The sequence below is a fragment of the Spermophilus citellus genome (assembly GCF_964194105.1).
Source record: "Spermophilus citellus genome assembly, chromosome: 6".
Taxonomy (NCBI): domain Eukaryota; kingdom Metazoa; phylum Chordata; class Mammalia; order Rodentia; family Sciuridae; genus Spermophilus; species Spermophilus citellus.
In genome coordinates, this window is record NC_138187.1 from 156,539,429 (window position 1) to 156,566,221 (window position 26,793).

Consider the following 26,793-nt stretch of genomic DNA (forward strand, 5'->3'; position numbering starts at 1 on the left):
GCCAGTACTGTGGAATATCTGTTGAGAAAAGCTGCCGGAATCAGAGAAGGCCAACGGAAACTGGTGTGGACTGCAACAAGCAAAGCCATAGGGTGGAGCTGAATAAACCCCTGGGCTGCCTACGAGGGTGCAGGACTTGCCTGCCCAGCTGGATTGTTCTGGTCCAATCCCTTCTTTCTATGCCTCTATTTCTCTTTTTTGGGAATGGAAATATTTACTCTCTACTTTTATATATTGCATACATGTAACTTTTGATTTTAAGGGAGCTCATGATAAAAGTTTGCCTTGAGTTTCAGAGAAGACTTTGGATTTGAAATTTGGGCAATCTTGTAACTTTTGAGACTGAGGACTCTATTTTGTACTATGAGATGGGCATGAGCTTTTGGGGGCCAGGATAGAATGTTATGGTGTCCCTCAAAATACTCATGTTAGATAATTCAAGAAAGCTCAGAGGTTATGAGAACCTTTAACTTAATGCATTAATCCCTACCAAGGGTGGTAACTGTAGGCAGGTAGGGTGGGGCTGGGGAGGAGGTGGGTCCTTGGGGGCAAGCCTTTGGGGTATGCGTGTTATCCCTGAAAAGTAGGGCTCTCTCCCTCTGCTTCCTGATCGTCATATCCTGAGCCACTTTCCTCCACTACACTTTCCACCATGACAATCTGCCTCTCCTACAGCCCTAAAGAATGGAGCTAGCTGTTTGTCTACGGAGACCTCTGAAACCACAAGCCCCTCAAAAAACTTTTCTTGCTTGAAATTGTTCTTGTCAGGTCTTTTGGTCACAGCAGTGAAAAAACTGACTAAAAAAAAAACCCGAAAGCTATTTTATGACGACCGCAGTGTGGTGTGTGTGTGTGTGTGTGTGTGTGTGTGTGTGTGTGTGTGTGTTAAGATGTGATAAATAGAAAAACTCAGCCTAACATGAGCTTTATCTTACCTCCCTATTTCTGATTAGTTGCCATGTCTTTTGAGTCTGTTCTGTACTTTACTGTACCTGCAGCACAACCTATGACATTCTGTCTTCTACAATATTTGTGTACATATGTCTACTGCCATACATGCACCTTACAGATGAAGATGGTAATTCATTTATCTTTGAATCCCCCATATTACAGTATATTGTTTATATATGGCAGTGTTCATTACATTGAATTAAAAGTAGACATTGTCACAGTGTGGAAATAAGTATTCATAAATACCTTACAGCATTTATTGGAAACATGATATAGACCCAGGCTTAGCACACTACTGCCTGTGGGCTAGATCTAACCCATTCTGACCCCATTGCCTGTATAGCCTATGAGATAATATTTTTGTCATTGTTACATTTTCAAATGTTTGAAAAAAATAAGATGATTAATGTGAAAGTTATATAAAATTCAAACTTCAGTGTCCATAAATACAATTTTATTAGAACGTAGCCATATTAGTTCATTATTATCCAGGACTACCTTCATACTGACAACAGTGTCAAGTAGATGTGACACAGATTGTATGGCCCATGAACCCCAAAATTTTCTTAAGTTGGCTCTCCACAGAAAATATTTCCCAACCCCTGGTATAGAGAGGAAGAATCACGGGTTTTGGAATAAACTGAATTTGAATTTTAAGTTATCTAAAGTGTTAATCATCTCTAATTTTTAAGATAGCCATTTAGTAATGAAGAAAATTATATTTCTAAAAGATAATTTTTATGAGAATTAATAATAAAATATCTGGAACACAGTAAATTTCAATATAGGTATTTCTTCCTTCCTGCATAGTGTCAGGGATACTCATCTTTTAAGTCCAATAAATGACACATGAATTGCATTTTCTGCTTAAGATCATACTCAGTGTTTATCTAGTTGAACCCAAACAAAAAAAGAAAGAAATTACAGTTAACAGGCTTCAGACTTCATGTAGCAAGGGTTTCCAGGCAAACGTCCATAATGGGTAAATGATATGGAAGACCCTGGTGTTTAAAGCCCTGTGAGCATGTAGTGGTTTCTGTTAGGACTGCTAACCAGTCCAGCTTGAGTGAGACCTTTCTAAATTGAAGACATTTTAGAACAACCATGAAAATAAACATGAACATACGATCTTGTATATGTTGATGGGCTCCCTGTGAACCAAACAAGTAGCTCTTGCATGTCTGCTTCTCAAATTGTTTCATTTGTTGTCCATGTTACTTGCATTCAAAACACTTTCTGGAAGAAATAATGCTTCTGCCCCCCCCCCCCCCCCCCGTCCTTTGCTGTATCTAGAGTTTACAATAAACACTTAATAAATGCTACAAACTAAGTTCATAGAAACATGGTCCTACAAGGATTTAGAAGGAATTCACAAAGGGAGGAAGCCTTACCTTTAGAGTCTACATTTGTCTCTTTGTTTGAGTCACATTCCCTGTCTATCCTCAGTGCTTGGTTCTGAGGTGCTTGGTATAATGCAGGTGTTTAATGAATGCTGATGGTATGAGGCAAGAGAGTATAGAGGAATGAACACAGGACCAGTCAGAGGACTGAATTTGAGCTTTAGGTTTTCCATTTTGTACTTAAGTCATGTAGAAAAAGCACCTTTGAATCTTTGATTCTTACTTTCCTCATCTGTAAAATTGGAAAACATTTTCCTTGTCAAGCACATAGGGCTATTGTAGGGAGCAAATAAAATAGTCTATGAGAATGCACTTTGCAAAACATAAATGACTTCAAAATGTGTGTATTATTATAAATAATAAAAAGGAATCCAGGCTTCATGCTATATAAGAAAACTCATATTCTTGGCTTACTGGCTCAAGATTAGAGGAAAATAATGAAAACAGAAAATGTTACTTCAGTAAATATGGGCTACAATGATATAATTCTTATTGGGCAAGTAGCATTTTAGCAAATGAAAGATTTTGGAAAGATATTTTCAAAACTAATGTTTTACAGCACTGCTGTTTCTCACTTGTGCAATAAGTTTGTCTCTGGTCCACTGCATACAAATCATATTTGTGAATCAAATCAAGATTAAATTATACTAAAAGGAAGAACAAAGGATCAGAAATTCTTGTAGTCCTCAGAAAACTTTTCTAAAAAGAAAAAAAAATCCTAACAGCTTATTCTTTAAAACCACATTCCTAATTTTTATTTGGTATCAAATGGATTTGTGAAATTTATATTTTCTTAATAGATTTTATGTATTAGCATGACTTTCAATGATATTCAAGATTTTTTTCCCCTAATATAAAGACTTTTCCTGGATCAATTGTAAGAATAGAGTACAAACCTAAAATAGATGAGGTAGCAAATTGATGTGCATTAGTAGAATTCCAGTTGGAGATTTCTGCTTCCAGCTACGATAGAGTAGCTTATAATAGAACAAACACTCCTGACAAGAATAACCATAAAATATGAATTAAGTTAAAAAATGTTTGAAAGCATTTGAGAGCAACCAAGACCTAAGAGCCTAATACCGCCAAAGAAAAGAAATCACACTGAGGAGCTTAATGTCCTGTGCTACTTCAGCCTCAGAGGCACTTTTCATATCCCAGGCTAGCAGAATAGATTGTTAGAAGCCAAGCAAAAGTTGGCTGGAGAGAGGCCCAAGTGCCAAGAGGAACTTCTGGCAGATATGCACTGCTGGAGAAAGAGACTGCAACTCAGGGACTGTCCAGGTGGAGGGCCCAATGCCAGCTTCCAGTGGAGCCCCAAAGGGCTAGGCCACAGCAGAAGAGAAAGCTGTAACCTATTAGGTCTCATAAATAAAAAGCACAAGTTCAATATTCTTAATTACTTATTGGACTAAGGTGATCTTTTCTGAATCTTAAGACATGTCAAAAAAAAAATCATCTCAAAGGTATTATTAACCAGAATCTCTACAGTGTATTCTGTGCCCAAGGGCCAGGTAAAACATTATTCAGTACCATAGTAGAAAGACCAGATGAATGAAAATTAAGAGAGAAAGAGTCAACATAAGTGGAGCTCGGGTCACTAAGATATTGGTGCTTTCAGACACAGATTTAAAAATGATTATGATTTATTTTTTAATAGACTATGGAATGAAGAACTTCAAAAACAATAAAAATATATAAGAAAAATATGTAGGTATTACTAGATATTAAAAATATCTATTTCATATTTTAAAGAGAAAATTCACCAGGAAAATAAAGAAATTCTAAAATTATATACAGGCTGTTTCCAATTTACACAGTTCCCATATCCATAATAACATTAATAACAATTTTCTTAACTAAAACCAGTCTCTCAACAGCATGATTCAAACTTCAGTTAGCACATTATATGAACTGCAACTGAATGAAGTACGAACATCACTTCTAGCCTCTTAATCCAAATATTTCCATGCAAATAACAAATGGGCATCAGGACCCCTGACCAATCACATCACCTCTTTCAGAGTCTGTCACTGACTGGTCACTGGGTATTTGTTATTTAGGTCACACAGACACTAAATATGTCATTGTGCTGATTTCTTGCTCCCAGTGATACACCGCTAGATACTGTGAACATGGATAATCAAAAGAGAGAACTGGGGCTGGGGATGTGGCTCAAGCGGTAGCGCGCTCGCCTGGCATGCGTGCGGCCCGGGTTCGATCCTCAGCACCACATACCAACAAAGATGTTGTGTCCGCCGAGAACTAAAATAAATAAATAAATATTAAAAATTCTCTCTCTCTCTCTCTCTCTCTCTTTAAAAAAAAAAAAAAACAAAAGAGAGAACTGACCAATAAGGATGAAAGTGTAGCAAAGTTTGATAATGCTACAAGTGAAATGTGATCCATGGCGAACAGATCGTAGAAGGAATCACTGACTGAGAATGTTGACACTGGTGCCATTCAAGAGACTCTCAACACACAGCCTGAGAGACTCAGTGAGTGGAATTGTCATCACGAACCAGAAAAGCAGTTTTGACAAAAAGAATGAACACATCCCAGAGGAAACAATGTCAATTTGAAAAGTTCATGTTAAAGGAACTCTCACAGATGATGCATAACAGTGAAAGTGTGAAGAACAGCTGCGTAGCAAGGGATACAATGATTCACCAAGGCACAGGGACACTGCTGGCTTTGCAATGTTATGTTGCATGATAAGAAAAAAGGCAGGACGTGTTCCAGCTACTTATAGAACTTTTATTTTTTAAACAAGGAAATGCAACGCTTAAATTCTCCATGTTTCTAACGTTTTGACTGATGGTAAACTAAAGAAATAGTAGTTTCACTGTTTTCTCATTGCCTAACATATGTACAACTGAAAAGTAAGAGAGCATTTAATGTTGTGGAAAAAAACTTATAGGTCATGAAATGGTTGTGCTTCTCCCATGGACTACCATTTGATTTGCACAGTTTCAGCCTCATAGTCATTTGGAGGTCCCCCCACACCATCAGGTAAATTGAGGACTGCCTGCATAGTCACTAAGATAACCTCAAAGTGTATGAGTTAAAAAAGGACAAAACTAAAGAAGAAATAGACAAACCCAAGATTTTGGTGGAAGATTTTAACATGCATCTTTTAGGGACTGAGGGAAACAATGCAGAAAATATTGGGGAAATATATATAAAATGAAGATGATATAGGAAATTTTAAGAACATGATGGACCAACTTGACCTCCCAAATACACAGAATGCCATAGCGTCTGACAATTGCTATCTACATATTTCTTTATAGACAGCATTTGCCAGTATTGGCCATAACTCAAGTCTCAACAAATTTCAAAGGATTGAAACATATTAAAAAGACTGATTTATAGAATATCTGTAATTGAAACAAAAAGGTAACCAGGCATGGTGGTGTAGGACTATAATCCCAGCAGCTGGTGAGGTAGAGACAGAGAGGATCACAAGTTCAAGGCCAGCTTCAGCAACTTAGTGAGACCCTGTCTCAAAATGAAAAATGAGAAAGGCTGGGGATGTAGCTCAGTGACAAAGCACCCTGGCTTCAATCTCCAGTACCAAGACAAATCAAAAAAATGGTAACCAAAAAATGTTTTCAAGTTAAACAACCCACTTAAAAATAATTCAAGGGTCATAAAAGAAATCACAATCAGAATTTTAAAACATGCTTGAACTGAATGGTAATAGAAATAAGGTATGTGGAAACTTGTGGAATGAAGCTAAGTTGTGCTTCCAAAGAAATGTAGGTCTTAAAGGAATGACATATAAAGGGGAGGAGTAAAAATCAGTATTTTAAGCATAATCTCAAGGTAGTAGAAAAAGAAAGCAAGTTAAAAGTAAACATAAAAGGAAAACCAATAGAGCTGGGGATGGAGCTCAGAGGTAGAGCACTTGCGTATCCTGCACCAGACACTGAAAAAAATAAACAACAGCAACAACAAAGGGGAAGACAATAATAAAAAATAAGAGCATACATACCTTTGGTTGATTGCAAAGACACATTAATGAAAAACTTATTAAAATGATAAATGCTTAGCAAGACTGAACAAAAATACATACAAATTAACAATAGCATGCTTGAAAAAATATATCCCAGAGACATAGAAATAGTACAAAAAATAGAAAAATATCATAACAAACTTAGTAAGTTTGATATTTTAGGGGGAAAAATAGGCCAATGATTTGAAAAATTCAACTTGCAAAATTGGTCTAAGAAGATATAGAAAACCTAAAATTTCCTATGTTTGTTTAAAACATTTTTTAGGATATCAGAGATAATTTTATTTTATTTTTTAATTTTTAAAATTTTATTCTAATTTGTTACATATAACAGCAGAATGCAGTTCAATTCATATTACACAAGCAGAGTACAATTTTTCATTTTTCTGGTTGTATACACAGTAAAGTCACACCATTTGTATCTTCATACATGTACTTAGGGTAATGATGTCCATCTCATTCCACCATCTTTTCTACCCCCATGCTCCCTCCCTTCTCCTCCCTTCTCTTTGCCCTATCTAAAGTTTGTCTAGTAGATATTTTTGAGAGAATATTTTCACTTGATTTTAGCCAAAGGCCAAGAAGTGGTTAAAAAATATTTTCAGATGACTAGTTGTATTTAAATGTAGGATAAATATATCACAGAACAGTGTTTTCCAAATTGAAGGTGCATGTGGATCACCTGGGAATCTTCTTAAGATGCAGAATTTTATTCTGGGTTGGTTTAATTTATTATTATTTTTTTTCCTCAAAGAAAATTCCAAGCTCAGATAGCTTCAATGAGTAAGTACCTTAAAAATCAACAAAAACCTTACACAAAATATTCCAGAGGAGTGGAAAGAAAGACACTTATGTTAGGAGTCACACTCAGTCTTGAGCATAAAACCTGATAAAACAGTAGAATGAAGAAAATTAGGAGCCAAGCTCTCAGGGGAAAGAACAACAAAATGCCTTCAAACAGACTTCAGCACAATTTCAAAAGGGGAATACATCACCTCTAAATTGATTTTTGTTTGTTTTTTCCTAAGGCATCTAAGGTTGGTTTAATGTTTTAAAATTTATCAGTAGAAGCCAGGATATTAATAGAAAGAAGGAGAAATAAGATGATTATCTCAATAAATGCAGAAAAAGCATTTGATAAAATTTGACTCTTCCTCAGAAGACCATAAATGTTAATAAGAGAAACAACTTAAGGACTTAAACAACTTAAACAACTGAAGGACTATATTAGAAGACTCAGTGTTTTAGGATGAAATTTCTTTCCAAATGGATTTATAGCTCTAATGAAATCCCAGACAAAATTGCATTTATTTTTTTTCACATGTGCAAATTGATAAGCTTATCCCTACCTCACACACACACAGAAATCCCAGATGAATTGTAAACCTGAACATGAAAGGTAAAGCAATCACATTTCCAGAAGACAATATGGGAAAGCAGAACTTTTGTAATTTGTGACAGGCAAAGATTTACTACTACACTATACAAAATACTTCAACCCTACCACAAAAGAAAAGACTGTCTAAAGACGTCATTAAGAGTGAGGTACAGTTCTCAGGGAGTGCTTGAAGATACTAAAGAGCAAAGAGTTGCATAGGAGTTCATACGTAGAAAATGGCAAAATATCATATCAACTAAGAAGAAAATGACACACAACCCAATAAAAAATTGAGCACAAGACCTGACCATGCCTTTCAGAAAAGAAAAAGGAAAAAGATATACAGATGGCCAGTATAAATATAAAAGTTCCCAGTCTCATTAACCATGCAATACAAATGAAAACCATGGAGGAATACCTTGACATGCTCAACAAAACGGTTAAAATTAATACTTAAAATGCTAAGTATTGATGAAAAGGTGAAGTAATTAAAACATAAACTTCTGATAGGAGTACAAATTAGTACAACCACTGTGGGAAATTATTTGGGATTATCTACCAAAGCTGGCCTATCAGTGATCTATCATTTCTAAATATATTCATCAGTTTACATATGTTCACTAAAAGAAATGTACAGCAAAGTTTTATAGCAGAACAATTTTTAATAGTAAAAACTGAAAAACTAGGCATTATCCAAGTATTTAATATATGAAGATAACCAACAATATGGGCATTAGAATAATAAAATGTATCACAAGTTCATATATTGGAAGACTGCATTGCACTGAAAATGAACACTACCACCAGGGCAAGCAGTCAGAATTAAGTCGCATGAGAAAGACTCATACACAAGGGATATTGAGGTAAAGTTTTTCTAATAAAGTTTAAATAGGCAAAACTAATCTATGGTGATAGAAATAAAAGTAGTTGACACTCCTATTGCCTAACAATAGATAAGGCCACAAGAGAGCTGGGAATAGCTGATCCATGGGGTGGCTAGAGAGCATGTTCCACTCCTCCAAATTTACTGAGCTGTGTGTTTCTGATTTTTGCACTTTTCTGTGTGCATGCCACTTAAATACAGTGATCATGTGGACAGAAGTCCAAAATTCAAAAAGAGGTGAAAACAAATTCAAGATATAAACTCTTGGAGATAACAAAAGTAAATTTCCTGAAAAACAATTCAAATAGAAATTTTACATGCACACACATGCACTCAGGTGTGTAAGTGCATACACGTGCACTCCTATCTATCACTTTCACAGAAAGCACTAGGGCCACTTACTTTAAGCCAAACCTCATCTTCCTTCTCCAGGATACCTTCTGGCTGCTCACTCCCTTCATCCTGAGGTCTTTTTCCATTGGTAACACAGGGAAACCAGCCAGGAAGGGAATGTTGCTTGGGTAAATCTGGATGGTGTGATGTGCAAATCTGAAATGCAATTTCAATCAAAACTTAAGTGTGGAATGTAAAAGAGAAGGAAAGACAATAAAAGTCTTCAGTGCAAAACCAAGTTGTTACTCTCCTCCTGGGTTCCTAATAGTTCCATTATTGGAAGAAAAACTTTTCTCAATGTAGAATTTCTCAATGTTCTCTGTTAGCCTCAAGATATAACTTGCTCGGATAGAAAAACATAATGACAACTCTCAATGCACTAGGGATCTTGCCCAAATAATAGTCCTGGCAGATTTCAGGTAACTGTTCCAAAGATTAGCCATAGAAGTCTTTCAGGGATAACGGTTAGGTCTTCACCTTGTCTGAATAAAGCAGACAAGAAACAAAACTCCAGGACACTTCTTCTACTTCACTTAGGAAAGACAGCAGGTTAGACTGAAAGCCACTTGAGAGAGCTGTCATTAACTTAGAATCTCCCAATTCCCTAGCTTCCTCTCACTAGGCAGGAAATCTATGGAGAAAGATGGCAAATTAGGCAAAGAGAGGGTGGCAGAAAAGTCTAGTTGCCTGATCAGATCTATTTCCCTTTACCTTCTTATTAACCAACTCCAACTTTGTTCAAGTTTATTTAGTTCATAAATACTCAGGGTTCCTTACCACTAAGCTTGACAAAGTGGCCTAGATCTGACCAATAACATGGGTGAAGGCTTACGTGTTGAACTTCCAGAAAAGCTGCCATTTCCCCTGCAAATGGAAAGGTCTGCTGGCATGCGCCGATTTCCCTTTGGCCAGCAGCCTTCTTCTGCTTAAAATGCTGACTTCATGTAGAGGGGGAGCAGCAGGCATGATAAGAGCAGGAGGAAGAAAACTGCAAGCCAAGGATGAAAGATCTGGAATCTAGGAGGCAAGTGGGGCCTTGAACAGTCTCTGTGGAGATGTCTCCTTGTGTATAAAATGCAATTATTTCATTCTGGCCTGAAATGCTTGAAGGACTCTCTCAATTCTGTGAAAAGACTATATTGCTCATCATTAGGATGAACAGAAGAGTCTATTTGGCAGTGGAAGCATCTAGAATGACACCCAAGAGTCAAGAACCTTTAATCTTCTTTTAGTATTCAACTATAATTTATAAAGGTCATTATAACATCTTAGAGTCCACAGAGGATGTCCTATCTACTTAGGTGGATATTCAGCAACTATATACCTAAGGATTTGCTTTTAGGATTTCTCCAATAATAATGATTATCATTTAAATAACAGTGTACTTTGATAACTTTAATATGTACTTTAAATCTTATTGGATCCTTATATTAAATCTTTCAGTTAAATGCAACAGATACTAACATATTCATTGAGTCCTGAGAAGATAAATAACTTGCCATTACTTATCACCAATAGTGTAACCCAGATCCTCTGACTCCTTACTGTTGTTCTCTATTATTTTGAGATAAATTGTCTCAAACACAGAACCCAACTATAATTTCTGACATGTGTACTCATGAGTGAAATTGTGAGATGCATGTCTACCTTGGAATCAGAAGTCCCTAGATGAAGCCACGGAGGTTAAGTGGGGTGAATGCAAAGGGAGGGACTTCATGGCTAATCTGGAATCTTTTCACCTAACATGTTCTGAGATCAGTGAGGACAAAATTTGGTGTCAAAATCTAGAATATCCAGTCGTAGTGGCACTGGGAGGCTGACGCAGAAGGATCCCCCGTTCAAAGCCAGCCTCAGCAAAAGCGAGGAGCTAAGCCACTCAGTGAGGCCCCATCTCTAAATAAAATACAAAATAAGGCTGGGGATGGGGATATGGCTCAGTGGTCGAGTGCCCCTGAGTTCAATCCCCAGTACCAAAAAAAAAAAAAAAATCCAGAATTGAGTGCCTACTAAGTATGTGGAAGCCTCACTTCACAAAACAGTTCACCTGGCTTCATTTACCATGGAATGAGGCTCTCCTGTTACCAGGGAGACAGGACACTTCTTCTTGTCCTCACGAGAAGAGAAAGCCTGGGTGGCCCACTGGTCCAAGTATCCTTCAGGAGTATGGAGGCCGCAGTCCCTGATGCCGGTTTCCTTCTCAAAAGGCTCACAAATCCCATCTCCCTCATACGTGTAGCAAAGGCTTGGTTCCCCTGCCGAGAAATGTGTATGACACAGTGTTTTTATATTTTGTGGAGAAAAAGTCAACATGAGAGTGCTGCAGCATTTCTCCTGTGGCCCCCTGAGGTCTGGTGATTGCCAGGTAGCCTAGCGTCCACCCCAAACACACATACCACCTCTCCAAGGAAGAAGGCTCCTTTCTCATTCCTTTCATTAGAATCAACCTCATGATAAAGTCATAGAAAGGGTGGGGACTGGGAAGAGAGGACAGGCAGAACAAAAGCAGCTGTAGGTCGAGTGTGGGAAGAAATTTTAAGTTAAATACTTAGAGGAAGTTGGAGGTACAAAAGAAGGAAGAAAAAGAACAAGGAATTCAAAAAATGGAGTATTGTTATTATATGCTTAAATCCCCTTTATAGTCTTTGAAATATTAAAATATTTAAGAGGGTGGTCCATTGAATTATTTCTTTTAATCATTTTTTGGATAGTGCTTCTCTCATGTAATTGCTTTGAAACTAGATGCATGGGTTTGAAGCTTATAAGGTGTCCTGTGTTTTCTTTCTCTCATGTAGGACAATCATGTGAGGTGTGCAGTTTCTGCGTGTTTCTTTGGGGAGAAACCTGAGTCTCAGCACATCTACATGACTTGCTGAGGCACGCTTGCCTCCAGGGGCAGGTTCACTTCCTCCTGTGGCTCTGTACTGTCTCCTGCTGAGGCAGCAGACAAGTGAGAGGTGACTGTGGGGGGCTGGTGGCTGCAGAGCAAGCTTGCAGGCCCTGGGCAGGCGCTGCACTTGCAGGGTAACTCCCGCTAAGTGAAGAGTACTGACTCCACACAGACAGGCAGGCTTGCTTTCTCCACAGGTGGAAAGCTGAGAAGCAGTTACGAAGCCATAGATAAAGTTCTGTTGTTCTTGAGCCAAGATACTGGACAATTAATATTAAGTGCATGGTTCTTATTTCTCATACCTACCTAAATAGTAAGACATTAAAATAAGATCAAGATTGATACAAAATCAACACCAAGATGCATGTTCAGTAAGATCACTACTAAAGCTCACTGTTACTGTACCAGGCTTTCTGTCTGTATGTCCTCATGGCAAGCCCGCGGGGCTACTCCAGTGATTTGTCAGCAGCTCAGCTCCATGGTGACTCTATGTCTGTGCCCAGGCAGAACACTACACAGGATGCCATGCTGTTTGAGGCCCTCTGCTCCTGCATTCCATCCAACCTATGACCTACTCCAGCCTCTCCCCAAAGTGCCTTTGGAAGGACTTTCCCATATAATTCCCATCTTTCTCTCTTTATTTATAGTAATCACATGCACACACACACACACACACACACACACACACACAATGTTTTTCCATTTACAACCCAGTGACTGCTCTTTTCCTGTTGTCTATTATTTTTAAACATGGAATTAAAATTGTTGTCATGTTGTTTTTTCAAATCTATCTGAAAACAATAGACTACTTTTAAAACATATTTCCAATGGTTGCTTCAAATCTAATCTTTTTTTAATATTTATTTTTTAGTTTTAGGTGGACACAACATCTTTATTTTTTATTTTTATGTGGGGTTGAGGATCAAACCCAGTGCCCTGCGCATGACAGGCGAGCACGCTACCGCTTGAGCCACATCCCCAGCCCTCAAATCTAATCTTTTGAAAAACTAATGAGATAGAACTATATGCTTAACATAAAATGAGCTTATTATTCCCCGAAAAAGATGTTTAATGGTGGAACATACTGCTGTAAGTTTACCCAGTAAATAATTTAAAGATAGTCTTAAATATAGTATTTAAGTATAGTTAAAATAATTTAGATATAGTCTTACTGGAGTTAAAAGCTGAGGAAATATGAGTCAAACTTTATGGGATCCAATGCGATAGAAAAAGTAAAATCTACTCTTAGGTTAAATGAGACTTGAGCCGCACTGGGGGGGAGACAGTGTTTGGGGAATGTATGTTTATTTTCAATATGAGACCACTATGTGACTACCAAAAAGAAACGATGCAAAGAGAGGTGGCATTAACAAATACTTGTGCACAAGGGGGAGGAAATCAGCTCAGGGTATTCTGCACAGTCAAACCACATCTGGAGTATTGGATTCCTTTCTGGGCATTGACCACACAAAGCATGCCAGTTTGGGGTAGAGAGGGAAGGGTCTGGAAACCTAATCACATGAGGGGATGTTTGGGTTGGCAAGGAGAGTAATGAGGAGGCATTTGAAATATCTGAATGGTAGTCAAATAAAACAGGGAAAAAAATGTAACCTCTGTAGTCTCATAGCAAGGAAAATGCACTTGATTGAACACAGGAAAGCTGAGCTCCAGGGCTGGCTCTGCAGAGACCTTGTTGTATGCCCTAGGATGAGTCACCTAAATGTTCTGAGCCTCAGTTTACAGACTGGAAAAGGGAAAAATTTATAATAGTAAAGCTAAAGGCATTCTGCACTCTTGAATTATGTAAGTAAACGCTAGGGGTCTTTTCCTCAGGAATTGGTAGAAGGGGTTTCTATAAGAGCGTGAAGCTAGATAGTATCATTAACATATCAGTTCTCTTCAAGACTCTTGCATATGACAGGCACTGAATTTGTGTTACTACTGAATACATGTACATTGTGGGCATTTGTTTGTTGAACAAATGTTTGGATAGATAGATGGATGGATGGATGGTTACTAACATTCTACAATTTAGTTCTTGCTCAAGAGAGCAAGGGTATTTGTATGTTCTATATGTACCTGAAACCTTAATAAATTCTACATAATTGAAATCATAGGCTACTTCATCTTGAGATTTGGAGACAGTGAAGTGTTTTTAAACACACTACTGTTTAAAATAACTTTGCTGTATGGTTGTGCTTCACAGACTTGCTGTAATGCATGCCTCTGGGGATGGAAAATACTGCACTGAAGAAACCTTCAGCAATGGCTTGCATCAGAATTGGGAGAAGTGCTGTAGACTGGCTCCCGGGCCCAAGGGTCTAGAGTCAGAGTCATCTCGCCATGATCTATCACCAGAGATTCTCCTGGACTGAAATGATCTGGCCTTCTGTTGTCCTTCTGAGCTTATCCATTAAGTACAGACTCAGGGAGTCAGCCTGCACTCTCTTTGGCTTGGAATGTTTCCCTACCCCTATTTGTATGTAGAATCCATGTCATTGTGCTACTTATCTGACATTTTAGTGTTACATTTGAGGGCCAAAGAAAAATCCTTGGCAACATTAAGCCAGGAAACACTAAAACCTCATAGTTTTCTATAGTTTCAATCTAGAAATGTCCCCCCAAAGCTCATGTTTTGATAACATGGTCCCCAATAAAGAGATTTACTGAGGGAGGATTGACTCACATCAATGTTTTTCTACATGGCATCTAGAACACAATCTTGGAGGGCAGTACTTTTATATTTCTATTTTGAAGATAATCTATGCATATTGTGTATCATCTTGTTCAGTGCTACCCAATAGAAATATGATGAAAGTTACAGATATAATTTTCAATTTTCTAGTAGCCATGAAGAGTAAAAAGAAGCAGGTAAATTACTTTTAATAATATTATAGCCACCTCGACATATCTAAATGCTATCATTTTAATATGTAAGTAGTATAAAATTATTGAGTTTTTTTTTTTTAGGCAATGATGAGAGCTATAACCTCCTCAGTAGATTAACCCATTTTATTGATTAATAATTTGAATGGCCTACTGGGTGGTAGGCAGGTGAGGCACGGCTGGAGGAAGTAGGCTATGCCTTTGGGGGTTATGCCTTATGTAACTAGCTCCTCATGCAAATGTGTCCACCCCCACTTCATGTCTGCCTTGAGCTGAGCAGATTTCCTCTTCTTCCATGATGTTCAGCCTCACCTCAGGCCCTGAGCAGGAGTCGGATACTGTGAAGTGAGAACACTGAAACTGTGAGCCCCAAATAAACTTCTCCTCCTTTAAGTTGTCCTTATCAGGTACTCTGGTCACAGCAACAAAAAAAACTAATGTGGTTTAATTGAAATTCTAGAGCTGTATTCCCCTGGTTCAAATCCTGACTTGACCACTTCTAACAAATAAGCACATGCAAGTTATTTAAGCCATCTATGTCTCAATTCCCTCATAATCATGCTACATATTGAATGAGATAATGTATGTGGAATACTTAGTGCCTGGGATACAATGGAAATATCAAATGTCATTGCTATTATTGTTAACATTAAGCTATATGTTAGAAGATATTGGAGACTCACAAAAATAATTCCCAGGGATGCCTCTAAAAACAAGTTATAATTCTTGTCTGGAACCCCTGAACTCACCGATACAGTTGAAGCCTTTCTCTAGTTCACATGTCCTTGAACAGCCATCTCCATTCAGCAGGTCTCCATCGTCACACTCCTCTCCCAGGCTCCTAGGAATATATATAAACACACTCAAAGTGCTCTTTCCTGTTCAGTTACCATCATTTTAATTTCTTAAATCTCCCCATTACATAACAATAAGTCAAGCTGGGTACAGCAGGAGTTAAGAGAATTGTTTTACGGGGGAAAAAAATGCATTCAAAGTGATACAATTTCAGCAAAAATTGTTTATTGGTATGCTCAGTGGGTTGTGGAAATTCCTAGAAGTTAAGTAGCCCATGTCTCAGAAACATCTAGAAAATCCCCAGGAGAGTTCTTATTGTGTTTCTGGTAGAGGATCTTGAACTTAGAAAAGGCTTACTAACCCCAGGATGAATAGTCTTAGAAATTGTTCATTTGTAACCTACAACTTGGCTAAACTTATTAGTTCCAACAGTCTAAAAACAGTAGCATTGCTAGACAAAGCAATGACATTTACAATAGCTACCAAAAGATAAAATACCTAGGAATAAATTTAATCAAAAAGGTGGAAGTTCTCTAAAATGAAAATTAGAGAATATTGGTGAAAGAAATTGAAAACACACATACACACACACAGAGACACACACACACACACACACACACACACACACACACACACACAAAATAGCCAAAGAAATCTCAAGCAAAAAGAACAAAGAAGGAGGCATAATACTTCAAAATATACTACACAAAACAGTATGGTACTGGCATAAACCTGACCCACAGACCAATGGAACAGCATAGAGGGCCTAGAAGTCAACCCATACAACACAGCCAACTGATTTTCAAGAAAGGTGCTGACACATACTGGAGAAAGGGCTTTTCAATAAATGGTGCTGGGAAACTGGATGCCCCAGGCAGAAGGAAACTTGACCCTTCTCCCTCATCAGTCATAAAAATCAACTCCAAATCGATTAAGACAAGTGTAAGACATAAAATTACAAGAAGAAGACATAGGGGAAATGCTTCAGGACATTGGAATGGGTGAGGATATTTTGGATAAGACCCCAAAAGCACAGGAAACAAAAGCAAAAATAGACAAATGGGATTACATAAAAGAAAACTGATGTAGAGTAAATGAATCAGAACAGAGTGAAGAGATAACCTCCAGAATGGGAGAGAATATCTGTGAACTATGCTTCTGACCAGGAGTTAATATCCAAAACGAATAAGTTGATTAAAATGGCAATAGACTTAAATAGACATTTCTAAGAGGAAGACATACCAATGGCCAACTTGTATGGAAAAATGTTCAACATCACTTATCACCAGGAAAATATGAAAACCACAATGTCCTCACTCCAGTAAGATTGAGTATTTTTTTTTTAAGACAAAAGATAAACTTCTGGTAAAGATATGGAAAAAGGGAACCCTTGCACAACGTTGGTAGAAATATAAATTAGCACACCTCTTAAGGAAAAAAGTACAAAGGTCTCTCAACATATTAAAAATAAAACTATCATATGATCCAGCAAGCCCACTACTGGGTATGTATCCAAAGAAAATGAAATCAGTATGCCAAAGAGACATCTGCACCACTGTGCTCACTACAGCACTATTCAGAACAGCTAAGAACAGAAAACAACCAAAGTATCCACTAACTGATGAAAGAATAAGGAAATATGGTACATATACACAAGGGAATATTATTCAGCCATAAAGAAGAACAGGACCCTGTCATTTGCAGTAACATGGATAGAACTAGAGATCAATAAATAAAATAAGCCAGTCACAGAAGGATTAATGCTGCATGATCTCATTCATATGTGGAGTCTAAAATAGTTAAATATTTGATCTCATGGAAGTTGAGAATAGAATGGTGGTTAGCAGAGGCTAAGCAATGGAGGGATGAGGGAGGGATAGGAGAGGTCAATCAGTGTGCACTAGTTACAGTAAGAAGTTCTGGTGTCTGTTGACAGTGAAGTAACTATCAATAATAATCATGCACTCTATATTCAAAAAGCAAGAAGAAAGGATTTTGAATGTTTTCACCATAAGGAAATGGTAAAAGTATGCTTAACCTGACTTAAACACTACACAGTGTGTACATGTATCAAAACATTACATGGTACCCCGTTAGTATGTACATTTCATTCTTTATGTATCAGTTAAAAATAAATTTAACTTAAAAAATCATTTGACCATTAAGAAAAGGGGAGGGGTTCAAAAAATCCCATGTGGATTTTTTCTATTCATTTTTATCTGACATTTCTTTATATTTTAATCTCATTGTTTTTCTCTATCTAGATGTAGTTGCAAAAGTCGCAGTTTTGCAGAACTCAAATCTCAGGTCTGTTTACGACCCAGAGACTTAGGTGGTGGCCCCATTGCAGCTATATCTCAGTCCAGGACATCTGTTAAAGATTCAAATTCTGTTCTAACTCCCTACTACCACCTGGTGGAAACTACCATATATTTCAAGGCTGAGGGAAGAACAACGTCATTTTGGACCTCCCCGCTAATACAACTCATATAACTACACCGGGATTGAGATGGGTACAATAGTTTAGAGTGTAGGAAACATGAAGCATGTCTGATGACAAGACATGTGTGGTTTGAGTGCTTATGAAAGAACTAAAATTTGACTGTTCTAAATGTTGCCATTTTTCTCCTTGATTTCATCATGTCCAAAAGTGAATACGTATTTTAACCCATCAAAATAAATTTTGTAATATGTAAAGACTTTCAGACACAAGACATCATTAATAGCTCCAACCATTATTTAAAATGTATCTCATGGGATGGATTAACAATTAAATAATTACCTATGAGAATGCTTTAAAATGAAATTGAAGTGTACAATGGGTGCAATAGTGTAATAACCATGTTTTAAATGGTAAACTTTTAAGGGAAGAAAGGATAAAAATAAAAAAAATAATTTAAGAAAACACTCTTTTTCTACATAAGGCAATGGAGGCTACACTAGGGACCTTATCGGATGAGTGATCCCCGAGAAGTCTCCGAAATCTTTGCACCTTAGTCGGCTCATCTATAGAGAGAGGATTGACCCACATCAATGTTTCTCTACATGGCATCTAGAACACAATCTTGAAGGGCAGTACTTTTATATTTCTGTTTTGAAGATAATCTATGCATATTGTGTATCATCTTGTTCAGTGCTGCCCAATAGAAATATAATGAAAGTCACAGATGATTTTTAATTGTCTAGTAGCTATGAAGAGTAAAAAGAAGCAGGTAAATTACTTTTAGTAATATTACAGCCACCTCAACATATCTAAATGTTATCATTTCAATATGTAATCAGTATAAAATTATTGAGGTATGTTACATTCTTTTTTCAATTTAAATACTTGACCTTTATGTAGAACTCAAAATATGTAGTTGAAAGAGTAGATTCACCCACCCAAGTTATTCCAAGTCTTTAAATTAAAGGTTTTCTAATAACTGAATTGAGTTCCAGTTTTTAAACTACATTACTTAAAGTTAGATAAAATCGAATATTCAGTTTCTTAGTTGTATTTGCCACATTTCACAGCCTCAGGAGCCACATATGGCTGGCAGCTCCTGTGCTGGAAACACACACCAAGGGATCATCTTCTGAGGGGCTGCTCTAAATTCCAAGGGGCTTGCTGTGCCTGTTTTGACAGTCTTGTTGACAAGTGGTACCAGGTGGGTGGGATGGTTTGTCTGGCTTCTGTCTGATTTACATGTAATGGGTGTTTTCAGCTGAGGCAGAGCTAGGATTCAGTGATCATCTTCTTGCTGGGTGTCACAGCAGTCCTTCCTCCGCACAGAGAGAGGGTACATGCATAGGATGAAAAGTATATTTTGACAAAGAACTTATACAACCCAGTAGTCAAAAAGTGCTGCCTCAGTTGAAGCTACTTCAAGACACAGGAGCAAATGTGAATACATAAAGTTAAGAAGAAGGTCCTGCACACTGTTCTGCCCCACAACACCTAGCAAATGTGACACCTTGGGGCCTCAAGGTGGCTACATAAGAGATTGGCCTTCACAAGCCTATTACTTAAGGCAGAGTGTTTTGTTCAAGGAGGGCTCTGCCAATGCAGCAGTCAGAACACAGCCACCCAGACACCTTGACTTATGGGCTGCAGGCCTGAAATGAGACAGCCAGAAATGGAAACCAATAGCAACAGTTGGTCTCATTCTGTGTGCATAGGAAGCCTCCCCAGGGAGAAACTGGATTTGAGCAGGGGAGATGCGATAGCAGGCTGAGGTGGGAGAGGCAGTGCACTAGCAAGGTTTGTGTAATAAAGTGACCTCATTTGCTTCCATGTCTGAAAGAGGTCTGGGAATGTTTAGTGTTTATACTTGTATGCAAAGGAGTAAACTTACATACAGCTTAAGGATCTTAGAAGACTGAGAAGATAAACAATGTTCAGTGATTGCTAAATGATGGGATGGGATCTCAGAATTGATTCCCATTAGGGCCATTCACCTGGTTTGGGAAATTAAAAATAGGCTACCTTAATAGAATGCAGACTCTAAGACAAATCATAGTAACTGCCCTTCCAGCCTCCTCCTCCCAGAAGATTTAACATAACTAACAAATCAGGCTACATGTGCATTAAAGATACTTTGATGTAGAGTTGACAAACTGCCCTGGTTTTCCTGGGACTGAAGATTTTTCAGTGCTAAAATTGGAAAACAGAATGAATTAGTTCCCTATGTTGATATTGAAGGACAACAAGAAAGGAACATGGTATGTCAAGAAACCAAAGAGGTGTATTCCATCTTTATGTTGGTGATGTTTACAGAAAGGCTGGAAATTACATTTTAATTAGTTCTTTCAGCAGTCCAATGAGCAACTCACTTTGCTCAAAGCCATTTGGTAAAATCAAAATCATACAACTTATTAGTATAGGGTTATTAGTAAGGGTGGGCCATTGGTCCAAAATATATCCCCTTTCATCATCATTTGACATGGAGCTTTCTGCATAAATTCCTACCCTGAATAAGTGCCACAGTTATTCACTGAGGCTTTAAGGGGAGCCCTAGAGAATCAACTCCAATATCCCAATGCTCTGGGATGAGCTCTAAATAAAAGTGAAGAGGTGTCAGTGGCTTCTCAAGCTCATCCCAGGTCCCAGATTTTGTAATCTTAACACTAGAACCACCCAGGGCCTTGTCTCTACGTTTCTAAACTAGACGAGCTCAAACTGGAGGCTAAACCTTTTATGACCTGGCTCACATACTCCCACACACATAATACTTACCCTGCCACCTTCCCATCTCCACAGTAAGGAGCACCGTGGATGTGGTACAGAGGAGGTGAAGCTTCTCCCAATTCTGGTCCAGCCTCAGCTTGAACTTGGTACTGATACATCTGCCCAGGTATGACCTCCCTGTGGAAACCAATGGGTTGGTGACCATGGCCTCCTAAACACGGGCCTTTGCAGATGCTTTTCAGGACCGTAAGTGAAATGTTATGGGGAACATAAGTATTGAACATACCACAATTATCTGAAGCAAAGATCAGGGGAAAATCGTATAAAGCAGCATGTTTGAATCCATATTTATTTCTGTATTCCCTTAACATTCATATAGTAGATGTACAATAAGTGTCTGTTGAATTAACACAAAAGGTGAATGTCCCAGACAATCTAGAAGAAGGTTATGTGAAGAGTGTTTTAACCAAGTCAAAACAAAACAACCATTGGAAAACCAGTGTTCTGTATCTTCAAAGTAATCAGCCTGGAGAGGAAAGCTGGGGAATACGGGCTCAGTTGAGGCCATTCTTGGGTCTGTGGATTATAGTTCTCTTAGCTCTCAAAGGAATTCTTGTCTTAAGGAGACTTACCCTTAGGGGTAAGAGCAACTATCTCAGAGAAGAAGGTAAGAACACCTCCCATCACCATTTTGAGGAGGCAAAAATTCATGGTTAGAAATGCATTAAATTAATGTCTATCTACAATACCAGGAACGTGGCTGCAGCAGTTGACATGAGAGATGGAGGGAGTTTCTCAGACTATCTAAAGCCTAAGTACACATATCAGGTGGAGAAGGTGAGAGGCAGGGCACTTAGAAAGGGGAAAGTTCTGGAGGGGAGCTTTTAGTTCCAAAGACAAATTCTGCCTTCATCTTAATTTTGCCCAGTGCTTTCCCTGATTGGAAATCTACCACCAAAGTCAAGGTAGGAGAAGATTACCTAGGAAGACAGGATTTCATGGGACTGCTAAGGCTGCCATTCATGGCAGCCATAAATCCAAGACCCTCTTTGCTTTTTTTGTGGTGCTCGGGATTGAACCCAGGCCCTTGTGCACATGAGGCAAGCACTCTACTAACTGAGCTATATCCCCAGCTCAGACCCTCTTTTCTTAAACAGACTCTTCAACTCAACCACAAAGATTTCCCACCCTCACCTGATGTAGCAACAGCAAACAGGAAATGTCTTGGGATTTAAAAAAATACCTTTAAAAACCTCTGTACTGGTTTTTAGGAATTTTAATAGAAAAGACACTCAAATGTTAAAGACTTTTAAATTTTCAAATTAGCTCTCCTTTTAGGGGGTGGGGGAGCAAGCTTCTCATGAGAGTGCTGGATATTTTTAAAGCAAAATCAATTTTATTTTATATTCTAATCAATGCTGATGGTTTCCCTTTATAGGGGTTTTCTGTGGGACTTCTTGTCCAACCATGAATAAAAGTTGGACACTGTTATATGGCCGAGAAAAGGATGGATGGAAACACAGGTTTGTGTTTACTGTTCTTGGGGAAAAACTTAGCAGCAGGCCTTCAGTGCTCTGATTTTGTAAAAGGCAGTGTCCTAACTGAGGAAGCAGGGTGGAAATGCAATTCAGTTGGGAAATCAAATTTAAATCCTGAGTCTGCCATTCACCAGCTTGCAAACCAAACTGAAGTTCAGCCTCAGTTTTCTATCGATAAAATGGGATGTCACTAGCCTTAAACACTATGTGCATATGCATGTAACACCATGTGAACTGCCTTGTTAGAGAAGTTCAAAAGTGATATTTTTCTTTGTACATATACCTGTGATATGTCTATATGTTCTCCCATTTGCATTAGGTTTTTCATCATTTTACCTTCTTTGAGCTCTAATTAAAAGAGCAAATATGGGAAGAAAAATGTATTGGAGCTTAAGATGAACATTTTCTTTAGACTTTATAGCTGCGGTAGTGTGCCAAAGGCCACCCCATGCAGGATGCCCCTCTTAAGAGTCTACTTTGCCAGCTCTTGAAGCTGGAGTTGTCTGTATGGCTCACTTGGGCTAGTGGAACATTGTCTTGAGCAATATAAAGCAGAGATTTGAGACATGCAGGCCACTTGGGGCTTGCCCTCCCTGCTGCTGGGAACCTTTCCACCACCATGAGAAGCAGCCCAGTCTGGGACTTGATAGACCAGGCAGAAAGAAGCCCTCATCTTCCCAGCATGCCAGCTATCTCTGCTGAGGCTTCCAATGTGTGCACGAGGTCATCCCAGGCCATCTGGCTCCAGCCAAGTCCATCCAGACTAGAACACCCAGCCCACCCATAGCATCATGAGAAGTAATGCTAGCTGTTCTAAGTCACTATGTTTTGTCATGATTTCTACCATGGCAAAAACTGATATACCACCTCTGACAAAACTTTATTTTACCCTTGTTCTGCCCTCAGGGCAGTCTCTAAGGAGTTATGAGGTGAAGGGAATTTGTCTTTGGAGATACCCGTCTCCAAGTACAGATGTTGAATTCTTTGTAGGTAATCCCTTTATCTGAGTCTGTGTCACCAGCACTGAACAGACTGTGCCAGGAACACAGCAGAACTCACTAAGCATAGGAAGAAAGAACAGAAATAAGAGAAAGGAGACTTGGAAGAGAAGAAAATAAGAAGAGAGAGGGAGAGATGAGAAAAGGGGGAAAGAACGAAACACACGTTATGAGTGAGTCATGGGGCAGACTTTGGTGCCTGCAGGGCCTGTAGCCTGAGCTATAGCAGAGTTGACTGTAACTTGTGAATTTTACAGAAGCCATGTCAGATTGTTAGAAAGCTACAGCAAGAATCAGAAAGCAAATTGTCATGGGACTCAAGAATCTAATTCTGATGAACTTACTCTTGGCCAGTACATTCAGTCCAACTCAAAGACCTCATATACTAACCTCCTTTCCCCTTAATCATAATGATGGCCTCAGCAATCAGAACATCTGCTTGCCCCTTTCTGGGAAATATTTTTCATCTCAGACATGCCACTTGAGAATAAAATCCTCCCTGAGATTCTCAACATTTCTCCAGCTAAATGCATATCAGAAGATTACAAAGTGGAAATAAAAAAATAAAATTAAAAAGTGGTAATCAAATTGACTCCCAAGGTTCAGGAAGCCCCATGATCTGGAAGGCCTTGCAACCCAACTCACGTGTCTGTAAACTTCCTGCGAAGGTGTGTCACCACCATGGGCAAGCCGCTGGCAAAGGGTGGCTCCCGGAGAACCTGGTACCTCACAGGCCTGCAGCCAGAGCATAAGGGGCTGTGGGGCTGGGAAGTCAGGAGGGCTGCGTCAATCTCCATCCGCTCATCAAAGGTGTAGACTTTCACCCCTGAGACCTTCCCAGCCACGTGCAGTTTGATGGTGAGTGGGGTATCACAGAAAGTGTCTAAGGGACCCAGATGCACAGACTCCTGGTGTTCCAGCAAGATCTCTGTATCAAAGAGTGCCTGGGAAGAGTCCATGGAGAGGTAAGTGACCCAGAGGGTGAGGGTGTCGGCTTGAACTGGGTGTTGGAAGAGCAGCTCCAGGCTACAGCCTTCTGCAGGGCAGGGCACCGTCATGTTCATATGGTACAGGTGGAGCTCAGGACTCCAGGCCTGCAAGCTCGGCTCACAGGGCTGATCGACATCAGGAGGCCCTGAGGCAGGGGAGCAGAAAGGCACATCAGGAACTGCTACTAAAATCTGAAAATGACCCAGAACACCCCAAATAATAATAATAATAATAAAATAAAAATTTTAATCTGAAAATGAATGAGTAGCCCGTATCAGCTGTCAGAATGAGATAAGAAGGTGGAGAGAGCTTAGAATTCCTAGGGAAGTTGGCCAGCATAGCAGGTTGTGACTTAAGGACTAGTAAGGGCAAAGCATAACAGTAAAAGGAATGATGCTCTTGTCACTGTCACCTCTACCTGGTGTCCTTTAAGGGATTCAGCAGGACCTGGGAATGGGACAATCAGATCCCAGATGGAACCCTGAGACTGATGCAGAGATGTCAAGTCATGTTCTCCAAAAATTCTTGGGCAGAGGAGAATTGCATACTGAGTTCATTAATAATGTATGGTAAAATTAGTGCTTCTGAAGCCCAAGGTTAACTTCAGTTTGTCACTATCCTCTCTGTAGTGTACTTCATAAGACTTCTCCCATTCCCTAAGACCCCACTGTGGCATCTCATCTTCTCGACTGCTGGCCAGACTCTAAAACCATGTTTGAATTCTCCTGTGAGGTCAGGTGCATGTGAGCAGGTGGGAACTGCAGGGAGGAAATGCAAACACAGAGAGAGGACTGTGGGGAAAGGTGGAACTTGGTAACCAAGAGAAAATGTAATGTTGAAAAATAAAATGCAATAAGGTCAGCTCTGGAAATAATCCCGTAAGAATGGGTTTTATTTCATTTCATGTGAAGGGAATTGAAGAGAAGGTGTTGGATTAGAGGTCAGCCAGGTTAGGCTCCAACGGGCACTGTGCCCTTACCTTAGCTGAGGCAGCCATAGTAGGCACAGTGTTTTAAGCTTTGATTTGCTTATTTACAAAATACGCACTAATATTTAACTTCTGCCCTATTAGGGGAGTGTAAAATATCTATACAATATTTCATAGAAATGAAATAATAACATTTGCAAAAGTAGAATTATTTAGTCCTTCAGAATTTGGAAAATAAAGAATGGCCAAAAGCCCAGCAGAATAAGTTGAAACATGTATGTATGTGTGTAAGATGGTCCTTACTGGCTTTTTTGCCAACATTGTGAGTTGATTGATTGATTCATTAAAAACCATGTTTTGCATTACACCTGGTGCCAATCTAGGTGCTGGAGACAAGAGTGGTGAATAAGAGTGATAACAGTCTAAGCTTCGCCCATCTTACAACAGGTGATAGATATAACAATTAATTATTAAATAGAAGGACATAAAGTGTAACTTCAAGTAGTAATGGCATCTTTGAAGAAAAATGAAGGAATATAAAGGAATAGAGAATTATGAGGTGGGGATGGGAGCTATTTTAGATTATGAAGCCAGAGAAGTTTTGACCAAGAACATGATAATTAAGGAAGGCATGCACTTGATTCAATTCTCTATTCCCTATAGCATTTAGAAATTAAATGGTGATCAAGAAGAGTTAAGTAAGTGCCATGAAATACATTTTGTGCCTGCATTAAATGTCTGTGCTTGCTCTGTTGAGGGTTCAATTACTTTTACTTCCTGTATTTTAATTACGACCAGGTCCTTCACTCTTTCAAAGTAAAGGAAGATCAGTTTTTTTCTCATCCTAAGTTTCCAGTGCTTATCTCAAATGCCAGTAAAGAAAAGGCCTTGAAAGCCAACCCAGGGGTGGCACTGGCTGTCAGAAGCTCTTTATTATAATTTCATATGAAAGGTGAAATAAAGGACCTGGTTTGCCTGAAGATATAAGAATTAGGACCCAGAACTTCAAATTCTTTCACCTATGCCAGATAAATTTAGAACGCTTCCAAAAACTGAAATGAAAAAAATTCTGAGTTAATGAGTCCAACAGATATAAAAGTCCCAAACTAGATCAGTTTGCCACAGAAAGGGGACTTCTATGAAATGCCAGACTCTAAATGAGTCTACTGCAGCAATCCTAGGTGGCTCTCCATCCTCCAAGGAAATCTCTCATCTGAGAAAAGCCACACAATCCATCCTGCGGGCGCTTCCCTCCAGCTTTCTCCTTGAGGCTCTGTCACTTGGGTAACTGGAAGCCCAAGATGACCTCATGCAGATACTCTTAGGCCACTGTCCTTTATTTCTTGTCACAGTCAAGACTGCAAATTAATTTAAATAAGCCATGTCTAACACATCTTACTGGAGTCTTTTTTGGGTCTTAAGAATTATAAGTGGGCGGGGGGAGCAAAGACAAAAGATAACTATTAGGAAAGCTGCTGCAGATGTCAGAAGACATCAAGCCATCCATCAGGAGGTGCTAAAAGTCATGTCAACAGCATTTTCTGGTCTGGAACTAGAAAACGATCCATGCTGAAATTTGTC

At 38.8% G+C, this 26,793-nt stretch overlaps 1 protein-coding gene across 2 annotated transcripts in view; it reads right to left on the reverse strand.

Moving 5' to 3' along the window:
- PAPPA2 (pappalysin 2) overlaps nucleotides 1–26,793 on the reverse strand; it is a 245,141-nt gene that overhangs the window by 106,700 nt on the left and 111,648 nt on the right. For both annotated transcript variants that reach the window (XM_081299707.1, XM_081299708.1), the window contains 5 exons: nucleotides 23,940–24,429; nucleotides 20,807–20,935; nucleotides 15,546–15,637; nucleotides 11,082–11,275; nucleotides 9,033–9,179 (listed from right to left, as the gene is read on the reverse strand). In XM_081299707.1, the coding sequence (XP_081155833.1) occupies nucleotides 9,033–9,179; nucleotides 11,082–11,275; nucleotides 15,546–15,637; nucleotides 20,807–20,935; nucleotides 23,940–24,429 (1,052 nt within the window). The remainder of the gene's footprint in view (nucleotides 1–9,032; nucleotides 9,180–11,081; nucleotides 11,276–15,545; nucleotides 15,638–20,806; nucleotides 20,936–23,939; nucleotides 24,430–26,793) is intronic.